The following is a 12860-nucleotide window of genomic DNA, read 5'->3' as shown; positions in this document are numbered from 1 at the left end:
TTTTCCGGAAAATGTGTGAAACGTGCACTGAATCTGGTTTTAATCTCAAACCTCAAATCTAACCACAATTGCAACATTTGTCAGAAAAAGTTTTGATATATTTCCAAGCTTGTTCATACTCCATATTGTGTAGAGCTAACCGGGCTTTGAGCAGATGAAGGCTGCGATAATATTATTTTAGTAGTCAAGTTGTCAGTGATTCTTATTTTCAACAGCCCGCATTATAGATCAAGTCATGAAAAAATAAAAAATAAAACGAACAACTCAGCACATGGCTAGAATTCTACACTGAAACGCTATAAAATGAAACAAAATGTAAGAAAAACAAGTTAAGATAATGTTAGAACTAGACCTTGTTTACAGAAGAGGACATACTGGTTAGCATTTGTTTGTCTAAGGGGTATCCCGTAATGCTTTCCGATGTGTCTATTTTTAACAATTGCGAGAAGTCCACTAGTCGAACTATTATTTCTATTGTACATTCAGATCTGATAAATATATTTTAACCAAATAAAGGTTGAAATATGGCAACTGAAAGGTTCTAGATAGAGAATATTGATAAAAAGAGTGTATTATTGATGAAAATGTGAAATTTTGATTTAATAATTTGTGATAAAACGTCTTCTAGCGTGTGTTAATAATCCAGATAACAGCACAGACTGTATAAATAGGAAAGTGAACATGGTTGTGCTTCCGGTTCCATTGACTCCAGCTCCAGTTTACTTTGCATTGATAAACGTCGCCCCTTTTTCTGTAGCTGCTGTTGTCAGGCTCCTCATTTTGGTCTTAAAATGTTTGTATTTACCCACTCTACATGATGCTGGTGTTTTTATTTCACTATTTTGTCCGTATATCAGTTCCTATTCCTAATATGGAACTCGACACCAAACTAACCCCATAGCTGCAAGCCTCGATGAGCTTCATTTGACTGGAGCCGAACGCTATGGGTGACATCACACTTCCTTAGTCCATTTCTTGTGCTTCACTGTATTTTAAAAATCAATGCACCTTCACTAGAATCATATGGATCATTTCATCTCTGAAATTGACAATCTCTACTAAACTAAAAGTAAAAGGAGGTGCTGAAAACTACTGCTTCATGACATCACAAGGTGGAACAGAGCATTTTGAGCTTAGAAGAGACTAATAAAAACAGATTATCAATTTTTTTTTACTATAAGTGGCACTTTTTTCATGGTTTAGGTGGTCTTGCAACTTATACTCCAGTGTGACTTATGTATAAAAATTTTCACACTGACAGAGGGCGCTGTGTGTCAGTATCTGTTACTTTTATTACTCCTGTACCACTGTCACTTGGCTCTACTGCACGTCTATTGCAGAAAGAGCCTCTGTCCTGTCTGTATCATGTCAGTCGATCACACCATTACTTCTGAACCACTGAAAATTTACAATTTAAACAAATTTATAAAGACGACTGAGAAGACTGAACACAAATGCTCCCCAAAAAAATCATATTTTGCTGGTTACAAGCTGCAAGTGGAGAAATAAGCAGCTGAAAACGATAATCGAGCAGTAGAAAGAAAGTTTGGAATGAGCGAGAAACTTGTGACATCAAGAGGGTACTTCCTGGAAGTCACTGGATGGATGGACAAAGCCTGGACTTCAGTGACACCAAAACCATCCTGTCGGGATTCAGAAAGACTGGAATAATTCTAACTGGAACTGATGCTGAGTCTGATGACAACTACGCAGTAGAGGAAGTGGTGCTCTGTTTACCTCTGGAGGTCGTGGAGTTGCTCAGAAGTGACACCGAGGATGAAGAATTCAATGGATTTAGTGATTTGGAGTGAGATGGAGAGTTTGGTAAACTTGTTCTGTTCTGTTGTTTATGTTATAGTTTATCTGAAGAACTGTTCATATGTGACGTTAACAGTCTGTTGTTCTCTCTTCTATTGCTATTATTAGAACTTGCCTTTCAAGATGAAATTTTAGTTCCTGGTCTCTGACTTTATAAAATAAATTTCTTCAAAAAAGTGCGACTTACATGTTTTTTTCTTCTTCATTACGCATTTTTTGGCTGGTGCGACTTATACTACGGAGGGAATTAAAGTCAGAAAAATACGGTACTCAAATATGTGTGAATGAAACAAAACACAACTCCAGCTATGGTTTTAAGGAGGTAACAGCATTCTAACGTCTTCAGTTTGTAATATAGGATGTTTAAGTACAATTGTGTAACCTGTACTTGTAACTGAGTATATTTTAGCCATGTAACTGTACTTTTACTTGAGTATAAATAGTCAGTACTCTCACCGCTGCCGATTTATCTCAGTTATTCCAATGAATCACTGCAGCCCCGGGTTCGATATGATAAAACAACATATGAAATGTACTTTTGTCTTTTACACATTCAAACAGTTGATACAAATACGTCTATACATTACATAATAAATAAAAATATATCACTGATACAATACAATAACAGAATTACAATGGACTAATTATATAACTCCTCACACAGCATAAGAAATGTACAATGGACTGTGGAATAAGCCTTCAGTCAGCTAACGTTCTTAACATAATTTAAGCATTACAAAACTTTTACACAGTTTTAAATACGCCGTTTGAGCTCAGTACAAAAATAAGGGCCTCGCATCAGTCACTCGAGTTTGTACTACGCCGTCCCAGCCAGAAGAGGGCGCTGTGAGTCCACGATCTCGGGCTGGTAGCGTTGCGTTTGCCAGCTTACACTCGTTTTTTTTCCAAGTGTCTTTTTGCTAGAAACAACGCGGCGTTTTCGAACCGAATGTCCACCTTCGTATCCGAAAAAAAAAAATTCGTTCCAAACAAAATTCAGTTTCAAGTTTTTTGTTTTTTCGTTACGGTCCATCCGTCATCCCGCGCTACGATTTATCCCCTTGTAGAACCTAAAACGTAAACAACAAAAATTAACTCGGCGACTTCGTATTAAAATGTTTTCGTTGTTGTTGTTGTTGTTGCGTTGCCGTAGCGATGCTTACCTACCTGGTTGCGAGTTTTGTGCGACTTCTGCATGAGCCCCCTCCACTGGTCGTACATCTTCATGGACATGCTGCTGCAGCCGTAGGCGTGTTTGCGCACCCACCCGAAGAACTGCTTGAGCTCGCGGCGCAGGGTCGAGTTCGAGTCGGCGCTGGATTTGGAGTCGCACGAGCCGCTCATGATCACTGAGAGACGAGAGAGAGAGAGAAGGAGAAGAGAGGAAGGGAAGGAGAGAGAGAGAGGGGGGAGAGAAATAGGAGAGAGAGGAGAGAAGGAGGAGAGAAGAGAAAGAGGAGAGAAAGGTGGGAGAAAGAGAAAAGAGAGAGAGAAAAGAGAGAGAGAGGAGAGGAAGGAGAGGGAAGAGAGAGGAGAGAAAGAGAAAAGAAAGAGGAGAGAGAGAGGAGGGGGAGGAGAGAGAGAGAGGGGGGAGAAATAGGAGAGAGAGGAGAGAAGGAGGAGAGAAGAGAAAGAGGAGAGAAAGGTGGGAGAAAGAGAAGAGAGAAAGAGAAAAGAGAGAGAGAGGAGAGGAAGGAGAGGGAAGAGAGAGGAGAGAAAGAGAAGAAAAGAAAGAGGAGAGAGAGAGGAGGGGGAGGAGAGAGAGGGGATAGAAAGAGGAGAGAAAGATGACAGAGTGCGAGAGAGAGAGAAGACAGAAAGAGGAGAGAGAGAGAGAGGAGGGGGAGGAGAGAAAGAAGAGAGAGGGAGGATGGGAAGAGGAGAGAAAGAGGAGACAGGGAGGAAGGGAAGAGGAGAGAAAGAGGAGAGATGAAAGTGAGAGGGAAGAGAGAAAGAGGAGAGAGAGGAGAGGGAAGAGAGAAAGAGGAGAGAGAGGAAAGAAAGAGAAGAGAGAAAGAGGAGAACAAGGAGAGAGAGAGGAGGGGGAGGAGAGACAGAGGAGAGACAAGAGAGAGGGAGAGAGAAGGGAGACGGGAGGAAAGAGAAAAAAGAGAGAGGGGAGAAAGAGGCGAGGAGGAAGAGAGAGGGAGGAGAGAAAGAGGAGCGAGAGAAGAGAGAGCGGAGAGAAAGAGAAAAGAAAGAGGAAAGAAAGAGAGGAGAAAGAGGGAAGATAGGGCAGGGAGGAGAGAGAGAGAGGAAAGAAAAGAAAGAGGAGAGAAAGAGAGGAGGGGGAGTAGAGAAAGAAAAGAGAAAGAGGAGAGAGAGAGGAAAGGGAGAAGAGAAAGAGGAGAGGAGGCAGAGAGAGGGAGGAGAGAAAGAGGAGAGAGAGAGAGAAGAAGAGAGGGGAGAAAGGAAGGAGGGAGAGAAGAGAGAAACAAGAGAGAGGAGAGAGATGAGAGAAAGAGGAGAGAGAGGAGAAAAAGGAGAGGGAGTAGAGGAGGTAGAGAGGAGAGAGAGAAGAGAGGGGAGAAAGAGGAAGGAGGGAGAGAAGAGGGAGGAACAAGAGAGAGGAGAGAGAGATGAGAGAAAAAGAGGAGAGGGAGGAGAGAGGATAAGTATTAGTGATGTACAGTAAATCCATCAAAACTCACAGTCTTGTATTTAAAAGTGTTTTAATTACAAGTGACATTTATTGTAATTTGTGATGTTGTGACGCTCTTGATTTAGTAGAAAATGTCTAAACAAGACGTGTGTAATTATTACTGCCATATTTCAATTTAAGTTAATAGTATTTTTTATTTATTAGTAGTAATTAAATACTTATTTATGAACTCTGGCTGGCATAGTTGAACCAGAGCAAAGCATCACGGTCTATGTCGGGGCGGGCAAATATTTCTTTTTTTCCCACGTCCATGTTCAAACCCCGGCATGTGTTAACGGTCCAGACCAACACAATCACTGGTGAAACAATAATAATCACATTTCTGCAAGATATATATACTGCTGTTACTACTATAATAAATATGATGAAAAACTAGAGGGAGGACGGATAAAAACAAACCAAGACTCAGGTTTGTTCTGTGTGCCTCAGAGCTTTTAAAATGTCAATAACATACAACACAATAATCCCAATATTGTTACTAATAAGAACATTGAGTCCTTTTGGAGCCATTTATATCAGAATTATTGCAAATAGAATCAAAACAGGAGTTAAAAATAGTTTATATTGTGATGGATATTTTTGTCTTTCATTATTTAATGATAGTAGCATATATGTGTACCATATACTGTAACATGGTACAGCCAGGTACTCCCATGCAGTTATGTAAGTAATTGTACTCTGCATTAGGGTTAGGTGGTAATACGGTACTACAATATCCCGCGGTATCAAAAAGTAGCAACGGTATCAGTTTCATTATCATCATTAAAAAAATCAGTAGCGCACCTGATATAATATTATAATTTATTGATGCTAAATTTGTTTGCGCAGCACAAATGAATGTGTGGTTGTATTTTCAATTTAATGCTATCACGAGTTAAAACTAGTAGTATCAATAATGTTTCTTTTAACTGCGTGGGGAGACGACGTTCGATTAGTTTTGTTCCGTTGTCACGTGACGCTCATAAAGGGAGACCAAGACAAGATGGCAACTCAGGCTGTAAGCAAGTTGGTCTCAAAAAAAAAAAGTAGTACTTCTGCAATTTGGCAGCATTTTGGCTTCAGGCGCACGTTTGTTTACATTTTACAAAAACGAAACTTAAAACCACATGTCTCATTTGCATAAACTGTAAAGCGCTGATAAAGACGGCTCGCTCCTTGTGCTCTGATCCGGTTCAGCTTCTGTCGGACTAAAGGACACGACTCAGTGGAATATGAGTGTTCGTTCTGTGACAGAGGATGTGCTGCTGATGGTGAGTCTGCTCTGTGCTTCTATCACGTTGGAGATGGTTCATGTGAAACTTTTCAGAGATTATAAGTCTGTAGGTCGTACAAATAGACCGTGTAGTGGTGCGGTTTCGCAGCTTTACCAAAGTCATATTAAAACATTTTGGTAATACAGTAATACCATATACTCCAATAAAATCCTGAGGTTTAACGGTATAAAAATCTGGATAGCGCCCAACCCTCCTCTACATGTGTATTGATTGTTGAGGTTGTTCATTCTATAGCGGCTCCTGCTCATAAGCACAACTCTGCCCTTTGTTATTGATTAGCACAAGGTTCCATGCTGAAGTGATTTGTGTAAGTCTACTGCTACCAAACATTACATACAAAGAATGTTTGGTTTAGGATTTACTTTGATTTATTTGGATTCGACCAGAGCATCTGCCACAGACTCTGGGCCTGTGTGACGGGTCTTCACTTCACAAAGACCAGAGACGTGGGCAGTGCCAGGCACACACATGGAAAACTGTTAGTCAGGATCAGACCAAGACTGAACCAGGACTGAACCAGGACTGAACAAGGACTGAACTAGGACTAAACCAGGACTAAATCAGGACTGAACTAGGACTAAACCAAGACCAAGACAAAAACCTGTACTAAACTAGGACTAAATCAAGACTAATCCAGGACTAAACCAGGACTGAACCAGGACTGAACCAGGATTAGACCAAGACTGAACCAGGACTGAACCAGGATTAGACCAAGACTGAACCAGGACTGAACAAGGACTGAACTAGGACTAAACCAGGACTAAATCAGGACTGAACTAAGACTAAACCAAGACCAAGACAAAAACCTGTACTAAACTAGGACTAAACCAAGACTAATCCAGGACTAAACCAGGACAGAACCAGGACTGAACCAGGATTAGACCAAGACTGAACCAGGACTGAACCAGGATTAGACCAAGACTGAACCAGGACTGAACAAGGACTGAACTAGAACTAAACCAGTACTAAACCAGGACTAAATCAGGACTGAACTAGGACTGAACCAAGACCAAGACAAAAACCTGGACTAAACCAGGACTAAATCAAGACTAAACCAGGACTAAACCAGGACTGAACCAGGATTAGGCCAAGACTGAACAAGGACTGAACTAGAACTAAACCAATACTAAACCAGGACTAAATCAGGACTGAACTAGGACTGAACCAAGACTAAGACAAAAACCTGGACTAAACTAGGACTAAATCAAGATTAAACCAGGACTAAACCAGGACTGAACCAGGTTTAGACCAAGACTAAACTAGGATCGAACCAGGACTAAACCAGGACTGAACCAGGACTGTACCAGGATTAGACTAAGAATGAACCAGGAGTGAACAAGGACTGAACTAGAACTAAACCAGTACTAAATTAGGACTGAACTAGGACTGAACCAAGACCAAGACAAAAACCTGGTCTAAACTAGGACTAAACCAGGACTAAACCAGCACTGAACCAGGACTGAACGAGGATTAGACCAAGACTAAACTAGGATTGAACCAGGACTAAACCAGGACTGAACCAGGTCTATACCAGGTCTAAACCAGGTCTAAACCAGGACTAAACCAGGCCTAACTAAACTATGATTAACCCAGGACAAAACTATGACATAAATCGAGGCTACCAAGAATACTAAACCAGTAGTAAACCAAGAAAACCTGGTCTAAATCAAGTCCAGACTAGGAATAGTACAGTTAAAATCCAGGTCTAATCCACGGCTAAAATCCTTAATTATCGCTCAATACAGAATTCAACTAAACTAGAACTAAACCAGGATTAAATAAGGACTAAACTAGGACTAAACTGGACAGAACCAGGACTAAATCAGACTGAACCAGGACTAATCTAGGACTAAACCAGGGTTAAATCAGGACTAATTAAGGACAAAACCAGGACTAAACCAGACTGAACCAGGACAAAACTAAGACTAAACCAGGATTAAGATAGCACTTAATTAAAACTAAACCAGGATTATAACCGGACTAAACTAGGTCTACCCAACTCTATTAAACTTAACGATTTCTCAACACAGCCGAGCATTTGAAAAACATTAGTTAGTGCCAATGATGATCTCACCAGTCTGCGGGGTGGAGGCTGCAGTCGGATGGCTCCACTCGCTCCAGATGCCAGCTTTGCGAGAACCGTAGATGCCCACAGGGTTACAGCGCACCTGAACGCACCACCAGACATTACATTACATTATATACAAAGCTCATTATCTGGACACATGGACACCAGAGCCAAGCCTGGTGTGCTGCTATGGCAGAACTGAAAAAAAAAAAAAAAGAAAACAGAACAGAACCAGGACTTTACCAGGACTGAATTAAAACTAAACTAGAATTAAACCATGAATAAACCAGGACTGAACAAGGATTTAATCAGGATAAAATGAGATTAAACCAGGGCTAGACAAAAAAAATATATTAGAATTACACCAGCACTGAAGTGGAAATAAACTAGGACAAGGATCTATTAAACCAGGACTATGAGAGGAACATATCAGGTAAAACCTACGACTAAACTAGGACTTCATTAGGGTTGCATTACACTTCAAAATTGGAAATAAACTTGAAATTAATCTTGGACTAAACGTAGACTTCTCCTGCACTAAACAAGCATTAAACTAGGTTAATTATGAAAAAAAATCATGACCTAAAACCAGAAATAAAAACAAGGCGAAAGAGCACTAAACCAGGACTAAGAACCAACTAAGTCTAAATCATGTAAACAGTTCATGTCAACAGCTTCTAAAATTATCATCTTATTTTTTTTATAGGTTAGAGCAGGAGTCCCCAACCTCCAGGGAGGGGACCAGTACCAGGCCACAAAAGCACGAACTCGCAAACTCCCTGGAGTTTAGTTAGTACTTAGTACTGGACTAAAGCCAGTACTAAACCAGGTCTAAACCAGAACTAAAACCAGGTCTAAACAAGAACCAAAACCAGTACTAAATCAGATCTAAACCAGGTCTAAACCAGGACTAAACCAGGTCTAAACCAGGACTAAACCAGGTCTAAAGCAGGATTAAACCAGGTCTAAACCAGATCTAGACCAGGACTAAATCAGGTCTAAACCAGGTCTAAACCAGGACTAAACCAGGACTAAACCAGGTCTAAACCAGAACTAAAACCAGGTCTAAACAAGAACCAAAACCAGAACTAAATCAGATCTAAACCAGGTCTAAACCAGGACTAAACCAGGACTAAACCAGGTCTAAACCAGAACTAAAACCAGGTCTAAACAAGAACCAAAACCAGTACTAAATCAGATCTAAACCAGGTCTAAACCAGGACTAAACCAGGTCTAAAGCAGGATTAAACCAGGTCTAAACCAGATCTAGACCAGGACTAAATCAGGCCTAAACCAGGTCTAAACCAGGACAAAACCAGGACTAAACCAGGTCTAAACCAGAACTAAAACCAGGTCTAAACAAGAACCAAAACCAGTACTAAATCAGATCTAAACCAGGTCTAAACCAAGGACTAAACCAGGTCTAAAGCAGGATTAAACCAGGTCTAAACCAGATCTAGACCAGGACTAAATCAGGCCTAAACCAGGTCTAAACCAGGACAAAACCAGGACTAAACCAGGTCTAAACCAGAACTAAAACCAGGTCTAAACAAGAACCAAAACCAGTACTAAATCAGGTCTAAACCAGGTCTAAACCAGGACTAAACCAGGTCTAAAGCAGGATTAAACCAGGTCTAAACCAGATCTAGACCAGGACTAAATCAGGTCTAAACCAGGTCTAAACCAGGACAAAACCAGGACTAAACCAGGTCTAAACCAGAACTAAAACCAGGTCTAAACAAGAACCAAAACCAGAACTAAATCAGATCTAAACCAGGTCTAAACCAGGACTAAACCAGGTCTAAACCAGGACTAAACCAGGTCTAAACCAGGTCTAAACCAGGACTAAACCAGGTCTAAACCAGGACTAAACCAGGTCTAAACCAGGAACTAAACCAGGTCTAAACAGGTCTAAACCAGGACTAAACCAGGTCTAAACCAGGACTAAACCAGGTCTAAACCAGGTCTAAACCAGGACTAAACCAGGTCTAAACCAGGTCTAAACCAGGACTAAACCAGGACTAAACCAGGTCTAAACCAGGTCTAAACAAGAACCAAAACCAGTACTAAATCAGGTCTAAACCAGGTCTAAACAAGAACCAAAACCAGTACTAAATCAGATCTAAATCAGATCTAAACCAGGTCTAAACAAGAACCAAAACCAGTACTAAATCAGATCTAAATCAGATCTAAACCAGGTCTAAACCAGGTCTAAACAAGAACCAAAACCAGTACTAAATCCGATCTAAATCAGATCTAAACCAGGTCTAAACCAGGACTAAACCAGGTCTAAACCAGGTCTAAACCAGGTCTAAACCAGGACTAAACCAGGACTAAACCAGGTCTAAACCAGGACTAAACCAGGACTAAACCAGGTCTAAACCAGGACTAAACCAGGACTAAAACCAGGTCTAAACAAAAACTAAAACCAGTACTAAATCAGGTCTAAATCAGGTCTAAATCAGGACTAAACCAGGTCTAAACCAGAACTAAAACCGGTCCGTAGCGCAAAAATGGTTGGGGACCACGGGGCTAGAGTATGGGATTGTTAAATGATAATGTCACTTCCGGGTCTAACCGGGTTCAGCCCTATGTTCCTTCAGCCCTTTTTATTTTTCTAAGATTTTTCTCAGAATGAAACTAAGTCAAGTCATTTTTATTTTTACACTAAATTTAAAGGGATGATTCAGAGTCATTTCAACCTAGAGTCCTTTGCACCATGAACTCTACATTACATCTGTATTCAATTGCTGCTGAAGAACAAGTTGGGTGTAATTGACGACCAAATTGGGAGAAATGGGGATAAAATCTGATGTAAATTGATGATAAAGGAAACATGGGAACATAGGGCCCAATTTTGGAAAAAAAAAAAAATTAGAAATGAGGGAACATAAGGCTGAGGGAACATAGTCCAAAAAGCAAAAGGTGTAACCACAAAATTTTTCAAATACGTAAATTATGTAGTCTAATCTAATTTAATTTAATCAATATAGGATTATCAGTGTGTTTATGTTTCTTTCTTTATCTTAGTACAGCTTCAACTGGCGTTAAACTCATGCGATCTTTTTAACGCGAGATGTGAACATTGATTTTTTGTTTGTTGGTTGGTTTTAAAGAGCTTTGCGAGAGCCGTAGATCCCCCACGGAGTTACAGCGCACCTGAACGCACCACCGCACTCGCTTTACGTGCTCATTATCTGGACACATGGACACCAGAACCAATCCTGGTTATTGTAGCAGAACTATAAAACAATAGCTTTTTTTGCCTCATGCGAAACACATTTTTGAGAAGTTAAAAAGCACAGATCTGGTATTGTTGCTGACAGATTGGCCGCTGTGTAATGTTATTGAACAAAGATGAGTTTAATAACGCGGGGAGACGGCTGATTTCTTCTCTCATGGCGGATCTAAGTGCACTGCTGCCGTACGCTTAATAGGGGCTGAGTGTCCCCCACATGTCCCCAAACTCATGTCAGAAACACTGTCTGATCTCATCGTCTGCGGCCACGGTCCCACAGCTGGAGTGGACTGTGGACGCCGTGGTGTAACACTGTGTAATACTGTAGACGTGAATCAATCAAACGGAGCACTTCCTACGTCTCTAAGAATCTAGAAAAGGTGAGAGTTTATGATGACTTCTCACTCTAAAAGTAAGTTTTTTTTCGTAAATAAAAAAATGTATTCTATTGTGATTGTTTTTATTAAAGGGCCCATCTCATGCAAAATCAACTTTTCCGTGCTTTCTACCTTCTAAGAGTGATGTGTGGGTTGTATATGTCGCCAAAATGTTTTTTAGACTGATTCAGCAGCTTTTTTTGACAAAACTGCATATTTTGCCACCCTCCCACGGGACAATGAAGTAAAGCCTGCTACAGTGAAGACGTGGCCAGCTACACCTATGACGCGCTTGACATAACAGAAAGCGCTTCGCACCCGACCCCCCGCGGTGCTTGCGCTTCTTGCACCTCAAAGTCCTCGTGTTATTCCGGGTCCAACACATGCGCCATGACGAATAAAAGTTTATTCCTACCACTATCAGGGTGCACGCCTGTCTCCCCCTCCCTCCCTGAGATGGACGGAGGAAGGGCGGCTCACTCAGAGCCTACGTCACGTTTGGAGGTATGGAGCCTGTGCTTTCTCAGGACGGGCGGGGGGATGAGCAATAGTCGGCCTTAATCAGTAAGATTTCATAACTATTGTGTAATGGATGTTCCAAAACCCAAATTGTGCTTGTATATGTGCATAAGACACAATGTGAAAAGAGTTATTTTGCATGAGATGGGCCCTTTAAATCTGAATAACAGGGTTCCCACGGTCATGGAAATCCTGGAGAAGTCTTGGAAATTGAAAATGTAATTTGCCAGGCCTGGAAAAGTCATGGGATTTTGTGAATTCAATGAAAGTTTTGAAAAAGTCATGTAATTTTAGTATCTCTTTCACGGAACTGCTACATTATGATTATTTCTGAAGACAACATAATGAACTAAATCTGACTATTACAGCTTAGAACTGATGTCAAAATCTCATCTTGTTTCATTCTCGTGGACCCAACCTCGTGTCTCGTCTCATCTCGTCCACTCCTACCTCTTAGTATTGATTATTTTACACATTTTGTTTAATTTTTTTTCCTAGGAATTAAGAGTAAAAACTGCATTTGTTAATTAATCTAAACTTACTCAACTCAAGATTACGGGTTCCCACAGTCATGGAAATTCTGGAAAAGTCATGGAAATTGAAAATGTCATGTAATTTTAGTATCTCTTTTGTGCAACTACAGCGTTCTGTTAAGTTCTCATTCGACTATTATGATTATTTCCAAGTGTATGTGCTTTTTGTTTTAAAGAGACGACAATAAATGCACTGACAGGATTTTGAACGTTATAAAACCAAACCATAAGGTGAGTGGAAAGGGTTAATATTTCATATTTAGCCTTAAATTTCTGATCAATTCTACACATTTTGGTGCAGTAAAGTCATGGAAAATTCACTTTAGGTCATGAAAAAGTTTTGAAATTTTGGAGTGGAAACCCTGAAATAA

The 12860-nt window shown here is 40.5% G+C and overlaps 1 protein-coding gene across 2 annotated transcripts in view; it reads right to left on the bottom strand.

The window, feature by feature from the left end:
* Nucleotides 1–641: 641 nt before the first annotated feature.
* The window catches only part of crlf1a (cytokine receptor-like factor 1a), a 44328-nt gene continuing 32109 nt past the window's right edge, over nt 642–12860 (bottom strand). The window contains exons 7-9 of one of the 2 annotated variants that reach the window (XM_055156780.1): nt 7829–7922; nt 2982–3167; nt 642–2888 (exon numbers count right to left, since the gene is read on the bottom strand). In XM_055156780.1, coding sequence (XP_055012755.1) covers nt 2872–2888; nt 2982–3167; nt 7829–7922 — 297 coding nt within the window. In that variant the 3' untranslated portion in view covers nt 642–2871. The remainder of the gene's footprint in view (nt 2889–2981; nt 3168–7828; nt 7923–12860) is intronic. The other variant, XM_055156774.1, reaches the window with a different exon arrangement.

This window comes from Boleophthalmus pectinirostris, unplaced genomic scaffold (assembly GCF_026225935.1).
Source record: "Boleophthalmus pectinirostris isolate CB_2022bp ecotype Guang Dong unplaced genomic scaffold, ASM2622593v1 HiC_scaffold_10, whole genome shotgun sequence".
Lineage (NCBI taxonomy): Eukaryota > Metazoa > Chordata > Actinopteri > Gobiiformes > Gobiidae > Boleophthalmus > Boleophthalmus pectinirostris.
This window is presented reverse-complemented; position numbering and strand designations above follow the sequence as displayed.